We start from the raw sequence: 24,841 nt of genomic DNA, 5'->3' as shown, positions 1-24,841 counted from the left end.
GCCAATGGGCGCGGCCGGGAGGCGGGCGCAGGTGGTGGCCGCGGGGCGCTGCGCTCGCCTGGGCGCCCCCCCCACGGCCCGTTCGCTGCGCCCCCCGCGCCGCCGAGGGCCCCGCGCGCAGGTACGGCCGGACCGGCACCGGCACCGGCACCGGGACCGCGCCCCGCCCCGCCCGGCACCGCCACCCCGCGCTGCGCCCCCCGCCGGGCCGGGCCCGCCGCCGCTCCCGGCCCCGCCGCTCCCTTCCGGGCCCCCGCGCGGCCTCCCCGCGGCCCGGCCCCGCCGCGCTTTGTGTGGGTGGGTGGGTGGGTGGCACCCCGGGGTCCCCGGTCCCCCTCAGCGCGGGGGTTTGGGCCACGGACGTGTTCAAATGGCGATCGCGGGCGCTCCGGGGGTCAGTGGCGGTCCCGGCGGTTCGGCCCGGGCCCGGGGGGTGCGGGGGAAGCCGGGGCAGGACGGTGACAGCGGCTGGGGTTTGGCCGCTGCATCGCCGCCTTCCTCCTCCGGAGCCTGTCAAAGTCTGCGGCCGAGCCGGGGCTCTTCCGCTGCTGTTGCTCGCAGTCCGCGTGTGCGGGACCCTCCGGTGTCCCCGCGCCCCAAAGCCCTGCGGGCTGCGGGGTCTCCGCGTCCCGGCACGCTCCGGGCACTTCCCGGCCCCCGGCTGCTGCTGTTGGCACCAGCGGAGAAGATGGAGGGGATGTGCTGGAAGGGGAATCTCCAGGAAACCCTTCCCGAGGGTCTGCAGAGGGGACAGGGACAGGAGGAGCTGTGCCAGGGCTTGGCACGGAGCTCAGGGAAAGGTTCTTCCCCCCGAGGGTGCTGGCACTGCCCAGGCTCCCAGGGAATGGTGCCGGCCCTGTCAGAGCTCCAGGGCTGCTCAGGGTGGGGGTGCTGGGGGTCTGTGAGGGGACAGTCCCAGGGTGGGGGTGCTGGGGGTCTGTGCAGGGCCAGGGGCTGCACTGATGATCCCTGAGGGTCCCTCCCAGCTCAGGACGTTCTGGGATTCACCCAAAGGTGGCTCTTGGCTTTCCCGGAGCTCTTGGTTTTGGAGGTGTTCAGGAGCCAGGGGTGTTGCAGCTTTTTGGACCCCTTTGTATTGAAGAATGAAGTCAGCAGTGAGGTTCAGGTTCAGCCCTGCTCCCGGTGTTTTGTAACGAAGCTGCTGCTGGGACATTGCGTTTGTGCTAACTCCTTTGTACTGGGCAGTGTAAATTGTGTTGTATCAAGTATGACCCTCCCAAAACTAAGTTTCCTTTAACCAAAAAGAGTTAATTTTAAGGAGCTCTGTCCATCTCATAGCATTTCACGCACAACGTTGCTTCTTTCCTGGGAACTTTTGCTTTTTTCTCATCACTTTCCTTTTCCCGTTTCACTGAAATGTACAGAGTCACGGCAACCTTAAGCCTAGAATCTCAAATTTACAGTTACATTTCAGCAATTACATCAAGTAACTGTTGGAGCACCCAGCAATTGCTCTGTGCCAGCAAGTTCCCAGTTCTTGGGCTTCTCTGTAACAAGAGAAGGAAGTTGGGACAGGTTGACCAACTCCTGCAGTGCCAGAAGGAATCCTGAAGGAATCCTGATGGAATCCTGAAGGAATCCTGCAGGACTCCACAGCTGTTCCTGTCTCATGAGAGGCAGGAGTTCCTCCCATGCAAAGGAGATGTAGGTGGATATAAAGTGATTCCTTGTTCCAGAGCTGATATTCATGGATGAAACATTCACTGGAGCATCTTTTGACAGGAAAATTCTGTCTAACACTCTTTGTCATTCTGTCTAACATTCTTTGTCATTGTTCTTTTTATGCTGTTTGAAAAGAGAATTCCCTGGACTAGCCCAGTGGGACCAGAATATATATGGTCCTATATATAAACATGATGTATGAAATATGTAATATATATTAAAAAGTATGTAAAATATATTTATATATATATATAAAATATATAGAAGGAGTCAGTTTTGTCAGTAAGTCAGAACACTTTGGTAAAGACCCAAAGTACACAAATGTCATGTTCCAAGTTTGGCTTTAGGGTGAACGTGGGCTTTTATAAATAAAACCTCACGCACCTGAGAGGTTCCACCAGCTTTTGATGGGAAGTCAAGAGCAAAATTCACTTTCAGGGAGAATCCCACCCATTTCCTGTCAATAATCCTGGCTATTGCTCATGGGTTGTGCTCACCTGTTACCCTGAGCTGTGGGGACAGTGCTGCTCTCACTGGGAACTGCTCTCAAATCCTGTCATGCACCAGAGAAAGATTTAGCAGATCAAGTGGGAGTTCCACAGCTCTGCAGGTGTTTTAGATCACCCAAAATACAGACAGCTCCTGAAAACTCTGAGCTATTTCCATATTAAAGGTCATAAGATATTTGATGTGAGTTGGGAAAACCAGTTGGGCCAGCCCTGCTGGAAGGGCACGGGAGCTCTGTGGGGATTTCACATTTAAGCAGGGTTATGTTTTATTTCCTCCTGGGATGTCCAGCTGCACCACAGCAAACAGTGTCAGCATCAGGAGGCTCTGATTCACCTTGCAAGTTTAAATCTCATTTTTGAGAGCAGGCAATCCACCTGAGAGCAGAAATTATCATTGCGAGCTGCAGGCTGAGCCACCCAGGCAGTGGGGAGGGAAAGCTCCTGGCAGTCAAGAGAAACTTGGTGTTCCTTAATTAATTCTGGGCAGTCAGGAGGGCTCGGGACTGGTGGATTCTCCCTTTCCTGACTCATCCAGAGCTGTGGGGAAGGGTTTGCAGAGCCTGTGCTGCTCCACGTTCCTTCACTGGAGCATCTGTTAATAGCAAAGATGGATGACAGCTAAATATGTCACCACGAGTGAGGGATTTGCTTAATGGGTTTGGATGCCACTGGGATCCTCCAGGGCGCTGCTGGAAATAATTCTTTGTCGTCTGGTAAAGAATTCAAGAGGGTTTGTCCGTTTGCAGTAGCAACTGAAATCCTGGAGTACTGCAAAAGGTTGGCAGGAATCCTGTCATTGCACACAGGTTGGGGGATATTAATGACTTGTCACTGCGGGATGAGGAAGGTGTTTTTCCATTTTCAGTGTTCTCCACTAAACTGATGGTTGCTTAATAAGATTTTCTCTTTTTAAGCTTTGTTGTGGACCAAATATGTTCTGTCTTGTCACAGCTTAGGGATAGAGGCATTTGCTACCATGGCTTAATTAAGGTGCTTATTTTTATTTATATTTTCATGGGGTAAGTCACTCTCCTTTATAAATGAGGCAATTCCTCAGTCATGCTCTTACTGGATTACACATTTGTATTCTGCCCTTCCTTGGTCTGTGTGTGCCTCACTCATGGCAGGAGTAACCTGAAGCTTCATTATTTTTATGTTTTATGAGGCTCATGAACAAGCTACAGTGCCCAGATCCTTAGAGAATACAGGATTGTCCTTTTGTTCCTAAAGCTGATAGAAATCTGCTTTTGAATATGGCCCAAGAAGTAAATGCTGGAAGTGGGTCGGGGGTTAAGGTGATTTTTGAAGGTTTTCTGATATTCCTTCACGATTTTGGATACACCCCAGGGCAATGGAGAGGCCTTTGGTGAGGTTTTGGTGCAGATAAGAAGTTTTAGTGAAGTTTCCCATATTTGATCTCAGTTCTGTTGGCAGAACAAGCAGCACAGCTTTGCCTGGGAGGGGTGTGTCAAGTTTGGAGCTGCAGCTTCCAGAGAAACCTGGATCAAACAGAGCTGGGAGAGGTTCAAATTGTCTCATTTCACCTCGAAGCTCTGCGTTTAATTGAGGCTTTAAATCCTCACTCCTCGAGTTACAGGTGGCTGAAAGGTGTGAAATGGCTTCCAGCTGGGAGAAGCTCAGGGGGGCTGAAGGTCCTGGGGGTACCTGGGGGTTACCTGGGCAGGTGAGCCAGGGAGGGGCTGGGATTTTTTAGAATTACATGGCCAGGTGAGCCAGAGAGGGTCTGGGGTACCTGGGGGTACCTGGGCATGGCTGGGTAGGTGAGCCAATGAGGGGCTGGGGTTCCTGGGGGTACCTGGGTATATCTGGGCAGGTGAGTTTGGGTTCTACAGGGCTGTGCTGGGCTGAGGTTCCTGGGCAGGTGAGCCAGGAAGGGGCTGGAGTTTTTTAGGGTTACCTGAGTAGGTGAGCCAGGGAGAGGCTGGGGTACCTGGCCAGGTGAACCAGGGAGGGTTTGGGGTTCCTGGGGGTACCTGGCCAGGTGAGCCAGGGAGGGACTGGGGTTCCTGGGGGTACCTGGGCAGGTGTGCCAAGGTTCTAGAGGGCTGTGCTGGGCTGAGGTTCCTGGGGGTACCTGGCCAGGTGAGCCAGAGAAGGGCTGGGTTTTTTTTTAGGGTTACATGGGCAGGTGAGCCAGGAAGGGGCTGGGGTACCTAGGGGTACCTGGGGTTACCTGGGCAGGTGAGTTGGGGTTCTACAGGGCTGTGCTGGGCTGCAGTTCCTGGGCAGGTGAGCCAGGGAGGGTCTGGGGTTCCTGGGGGTACCTGGGCAGGTGAGCCAGGGAGGGTCTGGGGTTCCTGGGGTAACCTGGCCAGGTGAGCCAGGGAGGATTTGGGGTTCCTGGGGGTACCTGGGCAGGTGAGCCAGGGAGGGTTTGGGGTTCCTGGGGTAACCTGGCCAGGTGAGCCAGGGAGGGTTTGGGGTTCCTGAGGGTACCTGGGGGTACCTGGCCAGGTGAGCCGTGGTTCTGCAGGGCCGTGCCAGGCTCGCTGCTCCTCTGGCCGAGCTCCAGGATGTGCTGGCAGCTGGAACTGGGTCAGTGTGTCACACCCGGCCTGGGCATTGCCTCGGGCACAAAACCAGCCCAGGGCTTCCTTTTGTATGGGCAGGATGGGTAAAAACGCCTCCGACAGCCCCATTTGTTGAGGGGTTTTGTTATAAAAGTCTAAAGGAGCTTAGAGAAGTTGCTGAGGACTCCAGGCTTTTCCTTCTGGCAGGGTTGTGGAAGGAAAACTGGGAATTAGTCTGTATTAAGGTGTTATCTGATGCAGGTAACATGCAAAAAAGCATGTTTTTTTGGGCACTGCAGTAATCGAGGGTCCTGCTTGCTTTGCAAGGTTTCTGATGTCCTTTCCCATAAGAGACCGTGGATGGTTTATTTTAACATTTGCAGTGCTGCTGCCTCGGGTTGAGGTGCCGTGGGTTAAAACTTGGAATTCCTGTTCAGATCCGACAGCTCAGTCCGTATGAAGTGCCTTTTATAAAGCTTAAGTTGTTTTTGAAGCACTCCTGAAGCAGTGGATCCAGTGAAGATAACAAAATGCAGCAGAGAGAACTCGTGCCATGCAGCAAACTGAGGCTCCTGCAGTCCTTGGAAAGGCTGGGCCTCAGCAGTGGTTTGTGAACTGATTCCTGTGGGTTTAGGATGAGTTTATCTTGTCTGTTCAGCCAAACTTTTGAGTTTTTGATGTTCTGATCTGGATTTAGTCAGAAATAACCTTTACACGTTAACTACCTTGCCTCAGGCAATAATAAACTGTTTTAAAGTCATACAGATTTATTGCTCTTAAATGTAACCACTTTTTTTCCCCCCTTTTAAATAGTGTTTGTGACTAAATAATTTTGTTGTTAGAAAAATGTGTGAGTAACTGTGCACTTCTACAGCAAAGAGGGTGTTTTGGAGGAAAATTTTATTTTCCCTTAATGAGCTACATATGCTGCTTGATTTCAAGTACAGGAGGATCTGGAATTTTGGAGGAGTCTTGTGGAGTATAAAATTTAATAGAAAATAACTCTCAATTTGTCAAATCCCAGGCACTGTAGGTCTTCATCCCTGTGATGGATGGGAATGTTGTCTCTGTTCCTCTTTCCCAAATATTTCCTCTGTCGTGTTTATTTGGCCTTTATGGAGGATATATGAAACTCAAAGCAATTTGAATGTTAAAAATGTAATTAATTGAATCTATAATTATTTTGGGGGGAAAGTTGTTAGTTTAAATCCTTACTGTAATTGTACAGTTGTTTAAAACTGGGCTGAGCAAAAGCAAACTTCAAACTTAAGAATTTACATTTTCTTTGCCTAAATGCTGGAATCTGATTCTTGGGAATAGTGGGGAAGGAAGGAAACTTGTCTCAGATATCCTTACCATTATAGTTTTAATATAAATATATATAGATTTTAGTAGTCTATTTTATACACAGACCTGATGTCTTGCAAGAGTTTGTCTTTGGTTCTGCAAAGAAACTTTGGAGAGAGCCTGATCCATGAGAATTGATGGAAATCAGAGTAATTTGTTGGCTTAGAGAGAAAGGAAGTAGATAGAAATAGAAGAATCTGTCCTTTGTGTTCCAGCCTAATTCATCTAAAAATGCCATTTCAGATAAACACACGAGGTTTTCATTAATATTTGTGTACAGGGCTTAATAGTTAAATAACGAGTTAAGAGCAAGTTTAAAGGAGTTTTTCATGAGCAGGGTTCTCATTATTATTGGGGAAATGCCTCAAATACTGAATGAGACAGGAAAAGTTAATCCAGGCATGCTTGAAATCTGCATTTTGTTGGTGTGATTTTGTGTCAGATGTCTGACACTGCCCCATTCCCAGCCCTGGAGCCAGACCCATCCCAGCTCATCCCGTGGCACAGCAGAGGGACAAACAGCCACGAGCAGGGGCTCTGCCCCATCCACATCAGGAGATTCCCTCCCGTTCCCAGCTGGAGCTTTGTTCATCCCCTGGAATTCCAGGTTCTGCTCCCTCAGCAGGGCTTGGTGCCCGTGCCAGTCTGTGCCCAGCTCCTGTGAGCCTCACCTGTGTTCTCAGGGCTGGCAGCATTGCCATTTGTGTTTTTAGCCCTTTCCAGCACAGCCCCAGGAAAGGGAAATCCTGGGGGTGGCACAGGGTAGCAGGCTCCTCATCGCCTGGGCACAGCTTTACCCTCAGACCTGCTGCCTTCTCCAAAGTTCTCTTGTGGAGAAACTGTGGAGAAACCGAGCATTAACTTTGTTTAGCAAGATCAGAAGCGTTTTTGTGGTGTTGCTGTGCCCTCAGTGCTGCCAGGTCGATGCTGGCACTCGCAGCCACCCAGCAGCACCAGTTTGCTGTCCCTGGGCTGGCACCGGGGACAGGATGAGCCCCAGTGCTGCTGCCTAAAGCCACGTTTGTTCCCACAGCAAAACTGTTTTAGTCAAAGTCACCCCTGCCCCGTGGGTGGAGCAGAACGAGCTGACATTATCGGCTCTGCTGAGATCAATAGTGGGGCAGCAGCAGGAACTGCTCAGAAATCCCAAACCTTTTCCTGGAGGAAGGATTCCCAGTCCTGGCAGTCCTGTAGCAAGCTGGAGTCATTGATCTCAGCTGGGTGTCCTGGACTTTTTCTGTGCTGTACAAAGGTTTCAGTCAACAGGTGCAGGATTTCAGTCACAGAAATGTCTTGGTTCACATCAGTTTTGGAAGGGAAAAGTCTCATGTAAAAGTCATTGAAATTAAAACTCAGTTCTTTGTGTGCACCGAGATCGTCCCTCTGGAGACACGTTTTTGTGCTTCCTCACAATGGTTGAAAATTAGAAGGTTTTCATAATATTTCAGGCTGTTACTCTCTTACAAAGAAACAGAATGTATCCAGCTGAGAAAAATACCTTCACTCTTCTTTTCAGGAGCTAATGGGGGCTCTGACTGCAGAATCCTCCTTCTCAGTATTGAGGGAAGGGTTTGTTCCATCTGGCCCTCACCCACAGCCCTGCCAGGCTGAAAGGGGCTCTCAGTGTTCTCAGAACAGTCAGACTCTGCTCTGGAACCTTCCAGTGATACTGGGAGCTCGTTAGGACACTGGTTAATTGGGGCCATCTCCTGAAAATCCCAGCTGAAGCTGCAGCCCTGTCCTGCTGCCTTGTGCTGTGTGGTCCCAGGAGCTGGGACAGAGGTGACCACGAGTGCTGGGACAGAGGTGACCATGAGTCCTGGGATGGATGTGACCATGAGTGCTGGGACAGAGGTGACCAGGAGTCCTGGGACAGAGCTGACCACGAGTGGTGGGACAGAGGTGACCACGAGTCCTGGGACAGAGGTGACCACGAGTGCTGGGACGGATGTGACCATGAGTGGTGGGACAGAGGTGACCATGAGTCCTGGGACAGAGGTGACCAGGAGTCCTGGCACTGCTTTCCCAAAAAACATCACTGCTGCCACGTGGGAAGCACCTGAGGAAGAAATTCTCTTCTCCCCAAGCTTTTCCTGTACCCTGAGTGTTCCCAGCTCCCTGGGGCTGGTGGGGGAAGCTCCAACATCTCACTGAGGTCATGGACCCGATTCCCCCTTCCCATGAGCTCTGTGGCCATTTTGTTGTAATAGCTTAATTAGTTTGATTAGCTAAAAGTACATTATCTAGGGTAGGTGTTGAAGTGTTCTTTAGGTAGGACTGCACAAGGAAAAATCTTGTGTTTTGCTGTCTCTGGGCTAAAGAATTCCAGAGTGCCAGGTGATGCTGCTTGTATTGAGGCAGTAGACCTTTTAATTAATTAATTAAGCTTTGCAGGAAGTAATTTTATCCTTTAATTAATTGATTAAGCTTTACATGAAGTAGTTTTTGATCTCCTGTCCTTACTGGAGCATGTATTTTCACTCTTTGCTCTGAGTTTATTAACTAAAAATTGGAATTTTGTGAGAGAATCTTGAGGGAAAGATGGGATAAAGCCTGGCTTTGGCTGTTTGTTTTCCCCGTGGTTGTGGGTAAAGCTGCAAATCCTGGGAAGCCTCTCTGGAGCAGATGGTGCTGGCAGGGCTCCTCCTCAGGACGGAATTCGGGCGCTGCTCCCGAGCCAGCTCCTCCCAGGATCCTGGCGGGGCTCCCCGCTCCCCTCAGCCCCGTGGCATTTCCAGACCCTGCTCAAAAATAGCCCCAGTATTCCTGGGAAGGTTGTGTCAGGCTTTGGGATGATTTCTGTCCCTGTCCCACTTCTCCAGCTCCCCCTTTCCCCGGTTTCCTGGGATCGGCGCTGGCCTTTGGGGATTTGAGCAAACCTCGGGCAGATGGGTCCCCACAGCTCCCGTGGCTCATCCCAGGGATTTCCTGCTTGTGTTCCTGCAAAACATTTGTGTAGGAAAGCCTTCCCCTGGGCACGGATCAATCTGCTGCTTCTCCTCAAGTGTTGACCCTGAAACAACAGTTTTTGTTCTCAAAAAGCAATTTTTGTTCCTTGTTTGGCAAGGTTGGGAATCTCCTTGGGCAGGGCCACTCTGAAGATGGAGGGGTTGGTTAAATGGCCCTTTTGTTTCCAAACTGCAACAATTTCTGTTGGAAATGGGAAGTATCTCGGGGTGAAGGGGGTGAAATGGTATTTTTCTCCCTCAATTGATTTTGCTCTGGGATTTCCTGCAATATTGGGATTCATAATTTGATTTTATTCTGGACTGGGTCTGCATCTCTGGCTCCTGGCTTGGGAAGGGCTTTTCTGCCTGTGAGAAGCTGTGATTTTATGCATAAAATTCCTTTAAATACTCCTTGGGGAAGGACGTAAGACTTGCAGATCCCTGTTTTGAAACACATTTGCATAAAAGTTACTGTGTAAAATTCTGTGTTTTCCGGCTTCTAAAATTTTGCTCAAAACTGTTCACGTGCCTTTGAAATTAAAAGTTTTACCCAATTAAAATGAAACCTTGGTGCCCTGGGTGTGGAATCTGCCCACTTTAGTGTGTGAAGCTGGTTTTAATTCCAGGAGCTGGGAGCACTGGCTGTGTCAGGAGCGAGTTCTCACCCATTCAAACACAGATCTGGGAGTACTCCCTGCTTTATTTTTATGTTTTCCTAACGCTACGAGTACTTCCAGGAGCATCTGCAACACTTCTTGGCTGCTTTGGAATCAGTTTAAAGGCACTTGAAATGCTTTTTTTTCCATGTAAAAGTCTGGCAGGAGCTGTTTTCCTGCAGTTCATCCTCCAAAGCCCAGCACTGCCATCTCGTGAGCGCTCAGGGTGTGGAGCTGCTGCAGCTCCTCGCATGGAGAACTCCCTCATGGGGATATTTGCAGCTGAAATGCCACTAAAACCTTTTATTTCCCTTACGGATTTCCAGCATAACCTTAAAAAAGTCTATTTTAAAAATTGTGATTTCATCCTGAAGGGTTTGAGAGTTTGTTTTGGATGTTTTGGAGTTGTGCATCTTTATTTCTTGTAAGGCTTGCCTGACATTTCATTCTATTTCTGTACATTGCAAATACAAAGTGTAGTGAAGCTACATTTAAAAAAAACACCTTAATTTTGTAATTTTTAATGTAGTCTAGCACATTAAAAAACCCAAAAGTGGGGAAAGCTGTTGGGTTTGAAACTAAACAGAAAATGGTGAAGCATTTTGGTGGAAAACGTGCAGTGTGGCAAGTTTTACACGCTGACAGAGCTGAAGGTGGTGAGAAGTTGTTATTTTTGTGACACCATCCTGATGAGGCACCACTTTCTCTCGTGAACTGGGGGCAGATGTTAAGCCCATGGTCTATATTTAGCCCCTGTCCGAGCTCTCGGGTGATCCTGGGATCAGGAGTTCCTGACTAAGTGGATTTTTGGTTGGAAGCTCCTCATGTCCATGTTAGAGGGTATTTCTAACAAATTCCCCTTGCGGGAGTAGAGGGAGGAAGTGAAAAATCTCTGCAGGCTTTCTGTGGAACTGCTTAGAGTTGGGAGTTAAACCCCAAAGGTTTTAATCTCATCTTTTCCTGCCCCTTTCCTTCCGGTGCCCCTCTGTGTCCCCTCTGCAGGACTGGAACTATGGGGTCGGAAAACCCGAGCCCGCAGAACCCTGGCTGCAAGATCATGACCTTCCGGCCCTCGCTGGAGGAGTTCCGCGACTTCGGGAGGTTCATCGCCTTCATGGAGTCCCAGGGAGCCCACCGGGCAGGGCTGGCCAAGGTGAGGGGCTGGCCGGGGTGAGGGGCTGGCCAAGGTGAGGGGCTGGCCAAGGGCAAGGGCTGACCAGGGTGAGGGGCTGGCCAAGGTGAGGGGCTGGCCAAGGTGAGGGGCTGACCGAGGTGAGGGGCTGGCCAAGGTGAGGGGCTGGCCAGGGTGAGGGGCTGGCCAAGGTGAGGGGCTGACTGAGGTGAGGGGCTGGCCAAGGTGAGGAACTGGCCAAGGTGAGGAACTGGCCAAGGTGAGGAACTGGCCAAGGTGAGGGGCTGGCCGGGGTGAGGGGCTGGCCAAGGTGAGGGGCTGGCTGAGGACAAGGGCTGGCTGAGGTGAGGAGCTGGCCAAGGTGAGGGGCTGGCCAAGGTGAGGGGCTGGCCGGGGTGAGGAGTCACCAAGGTGAGGAACTGGGTGAGGTGAGGGCTGCTCAGGGCAGGGCTGGCTGAGGTGAGGGGCTGGCCGAGGGCAAGGGCTGCTCGGTGAGGGGCTGGCCAAGGTGAGGACTGAGGGCTGCTCAGGGCATGACCAGCCAAAGTGAGGAGTCAGCCAAGGTGAGGGCTGTTCAGGGCAGGGCTGGCCAAAGTGAGGAACTGGCTGAGGTGATGAACTGGCTGAGGTGAGGAACTGGCCAAGGTGAGGAGTTGGCCAAGGTGAGGAGCCGGCCATGTGAGGGCTGCCTGGGGCAGGGCTGGCCAAGATGAGGGGCTGGCCGAGGGCAGGGGCTGCTTGAGGCAGGGCTGGCTGAGGTTAGGGCTGAGGGCTGCTCAGGGCAGGGCTGGCTGAGGGCAAGGACTGCTTGGTGAGGGTATGGCCAAGGTGAGGGGCTGGCCAAGGGCAAGGACTGCTTGGTGAGGGGCTGGCCAAGGTGAGGAGCTGCCATGTGAGGGCTGCTTGAGGCAGGGTTGGCCAAGGTGAGGGGCTGGCCAAGGTGAGGGTGTGGCCAAGGTGAGGGAGCTCGCAGGAGTGGAGCTGCCTTCTGAAGGCCCAAGATCTTGTTTGTGTTTGTAGAGGTGAGCACAGTGTGGTTTTTGCAACACTGTACCTGGAATCTCTGGTTTGGGTATGGAGAGAGGAAAGGAGAGGAGCTACAGGGCTTTTGTAGAGCCATGGAATGTCCTGAGTTGGGAGGGACCCACAGGAACATCCAGTCCAGCTTCTGGCCCTGCACAGACACCCCAACAATCCCATCTTGTGCATGCTGACAGCTCCTGGAGCTCTGGCAGCCTTGAGGCTGGGAGCCTGGGCAGTGCCCAGCACCGTCTGGTTATGAGAACTTTTCATGTGAAGCTTCTAAATTCCAGTACCTGACACGGAACTGCTTGGAAAACTCCAAGACTAAGTGATTAGAAAGGGTGTTTCTGTGGCCATGTCAGCACAGGCTGATGAGATCATTTGTTCTGACAAGGACTTGTTAGGAGTGGTGTTTAGCTGGCCTTAATAAAGCACAGCGGAGAAATAAAGCTGTTAGGCATGAAATAATTCTTATTTCTTCTAAAACACAGGTCAATTACTGGGTTTATTGCTGCTCTAAAGAGCTGGCTATTGATGAAGAGCTCTCCGTGGAATGTTTCCTTGTCCACTCAAGTGTACAAGCAATTACCTTCCAGGACTCTGCTAGGGAGATTATTTTAATAGAGCTTGTTGGTGACTTCCAGATATTGTAAAGAAATTACTTGACTTGTAGGATTAATCTGAGCATTCCAGGTCAGTTCTGTGTCTGTTGCAGCTGCAGCTCAGAGCTCTGTAAGGGAAGTCGAGCCCTTTGTGCCCACCAAAACCCACATCTCCAATTGTCTGTCACAATTCCATATTTTTGTTGTCCCTCTGTTGCAGGTGATCCCCCCCAAGGAGTGGAAGCCGCGGCGGACGTACGATGACATCGATGACATGGTGATCCCAGCGCCCATCCAGCAGGTGGTCACGGGCCAGTCAGGGCTCTTCACCCAGTACAACATCCAGAAGAAGCCCATGACCGTGGGCGAGTACCGGCGCCTGGCCAACAGCGAGAAGTGCGTGCCTGGAGGGGCTTCAAACTGGGCAAGGGGCAGCTCCTGGGAAGCTTTTCATTCCAGAAACTAGCTGACAAAATATTGCAGCCGTGTTAAATGTGAAGTATTTTGGGGGAAAGTGCTTTTCCTTGAGTATCAAACAAGTTTGTAACGTGGTGGGTTTTGGTGTATCTCAGATCTTTTTCTGGGAGTTGGTGTGGAAGGATTGTTCAAGGTCAGTGTTTGGCTGAGAATATTCCTGAAAAGAATGGCTTGGGACCAAAAAAAAAGATCTCTTGGCTGTTCTTGAAAAGGTGTTCCATGGAAATCCAAATACCTTGAGGGGCTTAGGCTGAGACTGGTGACACGAGTGTCTTCCAGAGTGCCTGGGGACTCTGCAGGGCACTTCAGTCAGCTGGGATGTGCCAACTGCTGTCTCATCCTGCTTCCAGAGTCTGGAGTTCTCCAGAGTTCTGGAGGACCCTGGGTTTTAATCAGCACTGAGTTTATGCAGTCACAGCTTTAAGCTGAAGGAGGGTGGGTTTAGGTGGGATATTGGGAAGGAATTCCTCCCTGGCAGGGTGGGGAAGCCCTGGCACAGGGTGCCCAGAGCAGCTGTGGCTGCCCTGGATCCCTGGAAGTGCCCAGGGCCAGGTTGGAGCAGCCTGGGATAGTGGAAGGTGTCCCTGCCCATGGGACTGGGTGGGATTTAAATTTAAGGTCCCTTCCAAGCCAAGCCATTCCAGGATAATCAGCTTTGGAGTTTTCCTGCCACCTGAGAGCTGTGGGGTAACCTCACCTCACGTTTCCATGGGGTGGGGATGTGCTGCTGCACATCCTGTCAGTCAGCCTGCCCCGAGAGGGTTTGTGCAGAGGTGGAAAAGGCAGAAATTCTGTGAATTAAAGGTGAAATGCACCCTCAGCACCTGCTGTGCTGGCTGCTCTCAGGACTCCTCACGTCCCTGTGTTCCCTGGCAGGTACTGCACCCCTCGCCACCAGGATTTTGAGGACCTGGAGCGCAAGTACTGGAAGAATCTCACCTTTGTGTCTCCCATTTATGGGGCTGATATCAGTGGCTCCCTGTATGATGCAGTAAGTGCAGTGCTTCTCCTTTATTTATTTCACACACTGACACTGACTTCCTTTTTGCACTTTTCTCTTTAAGGAGCAGTAATTCAGAATTTCATTGATGTAGCCACCCTAAAAAAACCCCAGTGCCTTTGGTTTTTTCCCCTCATTACAGAAGTGGGACTAAACTTCCCCTGAGATTCAGGATATTAGTCAGTGGAAGCTGTGAAAAGCTGACTTTTAGTAGAAAAATGAGGAAAAGTGTGATTTCAACAAATTCTTTTGCAGACTGTGGCAAAAAAAAATTGTCTATACCTTGGATTTTGTTTCTTTCTTAAGGGAATAAAATGGAGGTTTCTGCTGAAGCTCCTTAGAAAGCCAGAAAAAGCAGCATTTCAAGGAAATGGTGCTTCATAAAAAATATTTTTTGATTCTTAACATAATAATTTGCATTTGAATTTTAAATTATTTACTTTTGGATTTTAAATTATTTGCCTTTGGATTTTTTCCTTGTGGGCAGCTCCATTAGGATACAATGCACCTGCACACTGAATTATTTTACAATTCAAATTGTTTAAGCTTTTCCATGGTAAAATTTCATTCTCCGCTTCAAGTAATTCTGTACATGATAAAGGTTTCTCTCTTCTTACTCTTTTTAGGCAGATAATTTAAATCTCTTCCTCTGTAGTTTTCTTTTGAGTGGGAAGTGGCCTTTTTTGGAGTGCTGTCTTATTATGTGTGAATGTACAAGTGTCTTTTTATTATCAGCATGGTTTAATATGGGATTAATTAGAATAAGCAGAGATATCTGACTGCTCAGAGCCATGGACATCGCAGTGCAGAGGATTTGGTGCTTGGGTGGGAGTGTCACATCCTTTCCCTGCTGTGATCAGGGTGGGACACAACCAGGCACAGCTGTTCTCCAGATGGTTTCCTGTTTTTACCTGAAGCTGTGAGCTGAGGTAGGAGATTTTGCCCCTTTGGGCACATTGAGGTGTTTCTGCTCAGGAGAAGAACATCTGAGAGGAGTGTGCTTTACCCTGAGTTTATGCTGTGTTCATTACCAGAATAGTTAATTACTGCTGGGGTATTGCACAGTGCAAGAGCCTCTTCAGAGTGCTGGAGCTCCCTCCTGCCTGTGGTCAGAGAGAAACATTAAATAAACCTTCCTGGAAGCTGGGGGTGTTCTGTTAATGCAGGTGACACCAGTTCCTGCACACTGAGGCACTGGGAGGGAGCTGTGGGCTGTGCTGGCTCCTGACATTCCCAGTACAAACCATTTCTGTTGGGTTCCAGGACGTGGATGAGTGGAACATTGGCAATCTGAACACCCTGCTGGACATGGTGGAACACGAGTGTGGCATCATCATTGAGGGTGTGAACACTCCCTACCTCTACTTTGGGATGTGGAAGACAACGTTTGCTTGGCATACAGAGGACATGGATCTCTACAGCATCAACTACTTGCATTTTGGGGAGCCCAAATCGTGGTAAGTGAGGGCTCTTGGACACCACTAAAATATCCTTTCCCCAGCTCTACCAAATTCCATCAAGTTTACCTAATCTCTCAATTCCCATTTTTTCTCTCCTCTTCCCTCCTACTTTACATTTAAAAGCAATTTCACTTGCTTTCATGCTGGCTTGCTCAGAGGCCTAATTCCTGACTTTCAGAAGGATTAGGGAGACTTGTTGACATCACGATTAAAACCAGATTTCAGCACTTGGGGATTTTTGCAAACTAATGCACAGGAGAGCACATGGGGATGGGAATGTGTGGATGCTTCAGAGGCAGTGTAATACTGAAACACTGCTGTTCTTGCACTGTGCTCTAGGCAGGAAACATCTGTTACTTTCAGATTTCCATTATTTAAATACATAAATATGTTCACAACTCCAGGGACAAGTTAAGCAAAAAGGTTACTTTTCCATGGTCATTTCTTGGCGTGATGTTAAAGCATTTTTCAACACTGTTGATGCATAGACTGGTTGGAAATAACTTCCCACAACAGCAGTAGATAGTTAAAGATGAAATAAAGAATGCAGGAAGACTGGGATAAGTTACCAAGAGCCAATATGCTTCTTTTTAAAGCAATTTAAAAGTATAAATGCAGAGACTCAGCAACCCAGGGGAGCTTTGCTGAAGATCTTGATGTGACTAATAAATATTGACATTTACGTGCAAATTAGAGCAGAAATGTCACAGGGAGGCTCTGCTGTCACCATGCCCTGGCAGTGGCAGACGAGATCCTCCCACCTCTCAGGGCTATGGCTCCCTGGTGGCTCTGGGTGTTGGTGCCTGTGGCACATAAAAGCCCCCAAGAGCCAGGAGGCTGTAAATGAATGGCTCCAGTGCTCTTTTCCAGGTCTGGAAAGGGTTGCAGGGAGGGGCTGACTCTGTGGAACGTGAGAAGGAATTTTTAAAATCCTTCCAACACATCATGAAATCTGTTTCCCAGCATTCCTGGATCTTGGGCTCACTGTCTGAGGCAGATGCATGAGCATTTTGCAGAATCTCTTGTGATACCTCTGTTAAACAAGGTGGAGCTCTAGAAATGTGTTTCTGGATTATAACTGGGATGTGACTGATTCCAGGGAAAGGTTCTTCCCCCCCAGGGTACTGGGACACTGCCCAGGGAATGGTCACAGCCCCAAGGGTGCCAGAGCTCCAGGACCATTTGAACACTGCTTTGGGACAGGGTGGGATTTTTGGGATGTTCCTTGCAGGGCCAGGGGTTGGACAGATGATCCTGTGGGTTTCCAGCTCAGTTTGGATCCTGTCAGTTCTTCCTCCAGAATCCCTTAATTCCAACCCATTTTCCTGGTCCCATCTCCAGCAGATGGTGCCACAGCTCACGGGAAGCTCCTTGTCCCTGTTGCCCATGGAGTTCAGGGACACCAGCACAGACCCAGGAGGAGCTCAGGAACACCAGCACAGTCCCAGCAGGAGCTCAGGGACACCAGCACAGACCCAGCAGGAGCTCAGGGACACCAGCACAGACTCAGGAGGAGCTCAGGGACACCAGCACAGTCCCAGCAGGAGTTCAGGAACACCAGCACAATCCCAGCAGGAGCTCAGGGACACCAGCACAGACCCAGGAGGAGTTCAGGAACACCAGCACAGTCCCAGCAGGAGCTCAGGGACACCAGCACAGTCCCAGCAGGAGCTCAGGGACACCAGCACAGACCCAGGAGGAGCTCAGGAACACCAGCACAGACCCAGGAGGAGCTCAGGAACACCAGCACAGACCCAGCAGGAGCTCAGGGACACCAGCACAGTTCCAGCAGGAGCTCAGGGACACCAGCACAGACCCAGCAGGAGCTCAGGGACACCAGCAGAGACACAGCAGGACTGGGCTGCTCCAGGAGGGGTGGCAGCAGCTGGCCTGAGCTTTGGGTTGGGTTGTTCCATCCTTTCTCCAGCTGTCCTGTGTTTGTGAGAGTCACTCCTCTAAAGCTGCCCCAGCTGGGGGAAGTGAGGGTTTTGAAGACAGGCCATGTTTGGAGCAGAAGCTTTTCCCTTTCAGTGGAGTTTTCATAGGTAGGTGACAGTGTGTGACACAGAATGGGACGGGTTGTGACAGGATGCCACTGCTGCTTTGGCAGGGCCTCCCTGCTCTTCCCTTGAGCATCAGGCAGGAGTTTGCCACTTCCCAAGCCCCTCCTTCTTTGTTCTGCACCATAACAGCTCCTCTTAAGGAGTTCTCCATCTCTTCTCTGAACAAGCATTGGCTGCAAGGAGTAAATCTGAATTCCCTCGGAGCAGATCTGGAACTTTCCAGGTACCCGAGCTGTTCTGGGAGTGACTGCAGCCACCCCAGAGCTCAGCTGGGGGAGCTCTTGGACTGCACTGCTGGAATTCCAGTGCTGCAGCCTGGCTTTGCTCAGGGATGGCTGAAATGTTCGTTCTGTTTTGCTGGCACCACCTCTGTGGAAATTTCCCAGCTTCCTTCATCCTTTTTATAGACTCCGTGACTCTGACAGTGATCATCTTGGGAGCACCTCAGGGAATAGCAGGAGTGTGGAGAGTTACAAAGTCTACCAGTTTGGGGTTGAGCTCTAAAATAAGAGGCAGAGTTATTGTTTGGCTGTCAGAGATATTTATTCAGTGGAACCAAGGACTCTGTATATTGGTAGTATCTGCTTCAAAATTGCTCGTTAAAAACCGTAACTCTTTCTTCAAGCCTCCCATAAATTATCTGGGGATGCTTCTCTCCAGGCTGTGGGAAGGGTGAGGAGTCACCAGCCCTGCTGCCTTCTAAAGGGAAGAGGAGAATGGAGATGCTTCCCTCACAAACCTCCTTTGAGTGGGTTTTAGGAAAAATCTGTGTTTATTTCACAGAATCCCAGAATTGTTTGGGTTGGAAGGGATCTCTGGGGACTCCCCAGTCCAACCCCTGCCAAGGTGGGGTCACCTGGAGCAGGTGACACAGGAATATGTCCAGGTGGGTTTGGGATGTCTCCAGAGAGGGAGACCCTATGGGCAACTGTCCCAGAGCTCTGCCACCATCCAGGGAAAGAAATTCTTCCTCATATTGGGGTGGGACACCGTCCTCTGACACTCTGAGGATGTTTGTATGGATTGGTGAGGTGTTTGTATGGATTGATGAGATCCTCTCTCAGCCTTCCCTTCCCCAGACTGTCCAGGCCCAGCTCCTGCAGTCCCTCCTCACAGCAGAGCTGTGGGAGAGCTGAAATTCCTTCTCAGGAAGCTCTGGGTGGAATGTTTGGACCACAAAGAACAATTTCTGGGTGGCAAAGGAATTGTTTTCCTGGGCCAGGGGGGATCATTACTGAGTATTTTGTGTCTCTCATTTCTGACTTTGCACTGTTGGGTTTTCCCCGCTACCAGAGAATTGTTTGGGGGCCTGTTGTGATTGCAGGTAAAATCAATGTGGCTTCACCAGGTGAAAGTGGCTTCTTTGGCTAAAGAGCATCTGCCTGGTGTGACAAATCCGTGCTGAATGAGTGTCCCTGGCACTGCAGAGGTGCTGCTGCCAGCCCTCCCTGGCTGCCTCTAGCCGTGGCAGAGCAGGACAGGCTGCAGCACTCGGCTGGGGCACTGGCATGGATGCAGCTCGAGAGCTCCTTCAGCACCAAGAGAAGCAGCTGAGCAGTGAAAGGTCACCCAGTGATGAGGGAGAGCAAGGAGGTAATGGAGAACAGCCATTCTCCCGTTTGCAGCCTCATTAAATGATTTATCTGTGCCTGTAGATTGCAGTGCATTTGTTCATTGAGTTGTAGCAGGGCTGTTTGTGTTCATCCCACCCTGCTCTGGGCTGGCCTCACCCCATTCCAGGGGGATTTCCCTCTGGATGTGCTGTTCCCAGGCACAGGCTCTGCTCCTCACCCTGCTGCTGTTGCAGCTGGAAAATCAGTCTGACAGCTTGAGCAGGAGGCATGGGAGGTGTGGGCACTTTTTGTGCTGCACCCCCGGAGTTGGGAGCAGTTGTGTAACCTCATGTGAAGCCCCTCAGGCAGGGAGCTGCCAGATCCAGCCTTTCACTTGCTTTTTTCTAAAATTACAGTAAAATGTCCCTCTCACATTAGGAATTTAATTGCCACCTTTTCATGGTCTCAAACTTTTGAAAAAACTGAAATGTATTTAATTCTGCAGCCCCATATTAAAACTCTCATGGTGGGAATTTTTGCTGTATCAATTATACATATTGTGTATAATTACCTCATACACTCCTGTGTGAGATCTAAAATTGAACATATTGTCAAACGGTGCGAGCAGAAACTGATTTTATAATGACAGAAGCAACAAAGCTGAGTGCCAGGCCTCATTCTTCATGGTTATTATGGCATTTTATTGAGGAATGGATGTGGCTCAGCCTTTGCAATTCCAAAAGAATATTTTTAGACGCTGAGGTGCTCCACCAGCTCTTCCTTTTGTCTCCATAAAGATGTGCAATCCCTACCTGGAGGCTTCCTGGCGTGGGGAAGTGCTGCAGGGAAACTTTGAAGCTGAGAATTGTAAATTTGCTTGATACACTTTAGGAGTGTAACATCTTGTTTTGTCAATACCGCCTGATTGGGTGATACAGTTATTTTTCTTGGATATTTTGTGATCTTGCTGTAACGGTATTTAATTTACCTTCCCTGAGTGCTGGTGGGATGTTACAGTCTTGCTTCTCTCAGAAACCGCAGGTGTTAAACCAGGCTGACACTGAGGAAGGTAATTGATTTTTATAAAATGTCCCTTTTCCCTTATCATGATGGATGTTTAATCCCCTTTAATTAAAACAGGGAGCCAGCTTTAGCTTTTAAGTTATATCATCTCCTCTCCAAAACACTCCCTCACTGGAAGTGGATCATGCCTAATCTGTTTGACTTTGATATCACAAAGTACACTTTATGCCAGAACAGCAGTTTGTGTGGAATTAAGGACAAATTACCAAAGGAACTTTAAAATAATATGATTAGTTGGAAGCACTGGTCACAGATACAGTTACATTCCAGAAACACTTCTGGAATTCTGTCTGGTGAAAGTCTGAGGACTGCAAACCTGAGAGTCCATGGAGTTACCCCAAACCTTGTTGGCTGAAGTATTTTAGAATTTCTGCTTTCTTCCCTCCAGGTGCCCAGCAGGGCTTAATGTGTGGGACAAGTCCAGTCAAGGAGCAGGCAAGGAGGGCAAATCCTCCTTGTGGCTGCCCCTGGATCTCTGGAAGTGTCCAGGGCCAGGCTGGACAGGGCTTGGAGCAGCCTGGGACAGTGGAAAGTGTCCCTGCCATGGCAGGGGTGGCACTGGGTGGGACTGAAGGTCCTTTCCAAGCCAAACTAGTCAGGGGTTCCATGGCTTCTTGTAAAACATACAGTTTAATGCATTTGTAGTATCTGGTAGTGCTGCTGTCTGCAGGGAAAGCTCACCTTTCCTAACAGTTTTGTGAGGGGAGACTCCAGGCAGGTGGGGGTGTTCCCTTGGGAGGGATTCTCAAAGGAGCCCTCTCTAGCCTTGGCTGAGAGCCCCTCCTGAAGCAGCAGCAGACCTGAAGTGCTGAGGATTTCCCTGCTTTTATTTCTCATTCTGGTCTGCAAGAACTGCAGCTTTCTTTGGTGAACTCTTGTCCTGTCCTCCCCTCAGGACAGGAAATGTTAATCCCTGGAAAACTGCCTTGGAGGAGGAAAATGACCTAATACAGTCATGGAGCTTAACTCTCCCAGCCTCGCTGCTCATTTGCTGTGCAGGATGCTGCCCCTCACCCCTGTCACCATCTCGGTGATGTTCTGCTCTGCCCCCTGCTTTAACACTCTCCCAGATGTTCTCTGGGCTCGGTGTAATCCCATTGCAAGCAGCTGCTTTAATGTTTGCTACAGAACTTCGTGGCTGCAGGGGGAAGGCCATTGTCCCTTCATCATTTATTGCCTCCCACCATTCCCTCCCCTCAGGGGGCACTGCCCAGGCTGCTGGAATCACTGCAGGGATCAGATGTCACTGCAAGAGTTGGTTTTTGGGGTCTCAGTAGCCTGAGATTTGCCCTTGAGGGAGCTGATGCTCCACACTGAGAATATGTATTTTTCTGAGTTTCGCTTTTCCTGTTTCTTGGTGTTAGGGAATTCAGGAGAAGATTCTGCAGCCTTTCCTTCCTCAATCCCCAAGGTCTGCGTCATCTTCCATGGGAATTGTGTGAGGTGTCCTTGCTCCTAAAAGTGTTCCAGGGCTGGCAGCAGAGGTTTGGAGGCTTTTTGGGTGGAGTGGGGAGAAAGGAGAAGCAGGGAAGGCCATTTAGCCATGATGGCAGCTCCTCACAGCCCCAGATTTCCTTCCTGCCTCTGCTGTCCCATGTAATCTGTTTTACAGCTCTGCTGTTTTGGATGGAGAAAGAGCAGAATTTATGGTGACGGTTGATTTATAGATTAACTGCAACACCATTTGCTCTCAGGCAGATTTGGCAGAGCAAGACCCTTTTCTGTTGATAAAAGGGAGAGAGAAAGGAACAGGGATATTCATTAAAAGGGATAAAAGGAAAGTGAGATAAAGTATGGCCAGGAAGAACAGCTTTTCACTCTCCTGACTTTTCTAAAATGAAGGTGAAATCTGCTTTGGAAGGGGCTTTCTGCACTGAGAATCCGTGTGCATGTGGGTTTGCTGGGAGATGCATGGAAGGAGGGATGTGTTGGGATGCAGAGCTGTATCCCCCTGTAATTCCCTGATAACTGAGAGCAGGGAGTCATTAATCCAGCCGTGCAAGGCTGCAGTCATTAGTTAATCAACACAAACCACTCCCAGTCCAGCTCCCCAGCCCTTCTTCCTGGAGGTGGTGCTGTGGGAGAAGGATGAGGGGGGTCCCTCAGGAAGGGGACAGTGCTCACTGCTGGTTTGCTTTCAGGATCCATGGGGTCACCGCGTTGTCCAGGACCTGAATCAGCTCTGGCTTGGATTATCTTCCCAATCAGGTGCTGCAACTGGAATAGTGGAGATTTCTCTTTTTAATAGACTCAGGTTTTTGTGGTCTTTCATTAGGCTGTTGTAGACAGATTATTAAAAGGTCATTTTTCTGCTGCAGAGGAGGCACAGGATTTGGGGAGTTAGGACTCAAGTATTGCCTTTCTTCATTCACCCTCATCTAACTGAGAGAAAATGCCGTGAAGGTCAAGCCAGACTCTGGGATTGATGGAATCAGCTGTAGGACTTGTCTGAGGAGGCACAGATGGATTGATCTCAGCCTCAGCACCCCTTTCCCTCAGCTCCCTGCTGTTTGTGCCTCCCCTCCAGAGCCCACTTTGGTTTTTATTCTCACCCAAACCCACTGCAAAAGGCATGGAATTATTTTGTGCTTTGCTGCCATTTCAGTTTTCAATCCATGCATTTCATGTCCATCTTTACTGAGCCTGTTCCATTGGTTGAAATTAGAAATCTTAGAGGTCGAGGCTCATCTGTGAACTGTTGTACCTGACCCAGCAAAGAGGAGACCCTTCCCACCTGTGGTTCCTCTTGGCATTTTCCAGAATGGTTTTAGCAGGAGGAGGTGCTGCTCTGGGGTCACATCTGATTTCCACAGCAGCTCCCTGTGGTGGTCCCTGCTGTGGCTGCAGCCCAGGAGCCCCAGCTGGACTGAGAGAAGGTCTTTGATCCAGGAAGGCTCTTGCTCCAAGCCATTCCTGCCTTCTGAAAGTGTCTGCTCAGAGCTCAGGCCTGGTTTGAAATGAAGATCTGTGGAAGTCTGACAGGATCACAGGTTGGTTTAATAGCAGAGGCTTTTGAGCAGAGCACTGAGACTGGAGGGGAGGGAGATGTGCTTCCATGCTCCATCTCACTCCTTCAGCCTGATCTGACTCCCCGTGGGACAATGAGCTTGCAAATTCCAGCCTGGCACAGAGCTGGGAGCAGGGCTCGGGAAGGCTGGGAGGAACCAGGAGTGGTGCTGCAGAGCTTTGTCTTTATTCACATTTTGTTAACACGTTGGCAGAAATCAGCGGGGATTTTTTTTTTTTTTCCTTCACTCAGCAGGGAAAATTGTCGAGGGGTGATGCCAAGTGCAGCACAAGTGAGGTTTAAAATAAGAGGAGCCCGGAGTAATGACAGCACTTAAATAGCACTCGGTGCTGTCTGAGAGCTGTACACTCATTAACCCCTTAATGTTCCAAGGAGTAAATGTGCTGGGTTTGCATCCACTTCATTTCCAACTGCCCAATCAGCCACACAGAGGGGATCAAACAGGAGAAATAAAGGAAACTTTACAAACTGTGTCAGTGATCTTTATCAAATCTCAGCTACGGCACTTGTGGCTTTGATGCTGACAAGAACACAGCTCTCACTTCAAAGCAGTTGTAGTTGGGAACGGTGCAGTTTGATGGATGAGGAGCATTAAACCTTTGGAATGCTGGATTTCTTCTCAGAAAAGAAAAGAGAGTGTGTGTAGAGGCATTGCACCTCTAGCACAAGGGGTTTCCTAATCTAAGAATATCTTTCATTACTCATGAGCAAATTTCTTTTGTTCTACTGGAGGCAATTATCCGTGTTTTTTTCAGGAATACATGTTGCTGTGCCCGGGGAGGGAGGCAGCTCTCACAGGTCACTTGGTACAAGGCACAGATAGCTCTGATCTCCCCTGGTTACCTTTTTTCTCCTTGTTTCTGGAACTGCAATGAGCTTTTATTTTAGAATACAGGCTCTTTGAAGCATAATCTTTGCTTTTCTTTCTATTTGTATGGTATCCACTACAAAAGCAACCAGTAATTAATAATCTGATTGCCAGTTTAGGGAAATAAATCTGATGTGAACAGGTTCTTCCAAACAAATAACGGGGAATGGCAAGGGGATGAATATTGTAGTCATTCATCTCTGTTGAATTGTGTACTAATTATCTTCTTGGCTAAACTGAATGAGTAAATGACTTCATAATGTTTTTCCCCAAACACCTTTTCTTAGTAAAATGGCTCCTTCATGCTGCTCATTCACTGCAGGCAGAGGCAGGCTATGGGTTATTTTTACACGTGGAGGGAGAGACTCCAATGTGCTCTGCAATTTTGTGCTTTGTGTTTGGCACTTGTGCTGTGGAGCTGACTGGACTGGGGCACTGCGAGTCCTTCCAAGAGCAGATGGTTGTTCACATTAAATTCTCTGCTTTTAAAAAAATGTATTTGAAAATTGCATTTGGAGTTCTGGAAAAATCTCCTCTTTGTGTTCGTTGAGTCGGGGGTTAGTGAGTCACAGTGAAAGTAGCCCATTGTGCTAATCTTGGAGCTCAGTTGTACCTCTTGAAAATTCATATTGCTTTAAAATCAGAATTTTAAAAAGCTCCTGTCTAATGTCACTTCTTGAAACTAATGGCTCTTTAATCCTATTTCTAGCTCAAGGCAACTCTGAGGGTTGAAGAGTCTTTCAGAAGTACATGATTGGCACAAGTTAGGCTTGACTCTAATCTTCCAATACTCAAACTCCAGGGATTTGAACCCAGCTTCAGAATAACCTGAGATATTCTGCCCATCCTTACTGGAAAACAAATGGAGAGTTTGCAAT

At 49.4% G+C, this 24,841-nt stretch overlaps 1 protein-coding gene across 3 annotated transcripts in view; it reads left to right on the top strand.

The window, feature by feature from the left end:
• The first annotated feature begins 39 nt into the window (after positions 1-39).
• KDM4B (lysine demethylase 4B) overlaps positions 40-24,841 on the top strand; it is a 77,068-nt gene continuing 52,266 nt past the window's right edge. For all 3 annotated transcript variants that reach the window (XM_077788805.1, XM_077788804.1, XM_031507182.2), the window contains exons 1-5: positions 40-121; positions 10,677-10,827; positions 12,652-12,827; positions 13,785-13,899; positions 15,172-15,365. In XM_077788805.1, coding sequence (XP_077644931.1) covers positions 10,687-10,827; positions 12,652-12,827; positions 13,785-13,899; positions 15,172-15,365 — 626 coding nt within the window. In that variant the 5' untranslated portion in view covers positions 40-121; positions 10,677-10,686. The remainder of the gene's footprint in view (positions 122-10,676; positions 10,828-12,651; positions 12,828-13,784; positions 13,900-15,171; positions 15,366-24,841) is intronic.

The sequence above is a fragment of the Lonchura striata genome, chromosome 28, assembly GCF_046129695.1.
Source record: "Lonchura striata isolate bLonStr1 chromosome 28, bLonStr1.mat, whole genome shotgun sequence".
Taxonomy (NCBI): Eukaryota; Metazoa; Chordata; class Aves; order Passeriformes; family Estrildidae; genus Lonchura; species Lonchura striata.
Note: the sequence above shows the minus strand (reverse complement) of the source record. Positions and strands in the feature narration are given on the sequence as shown.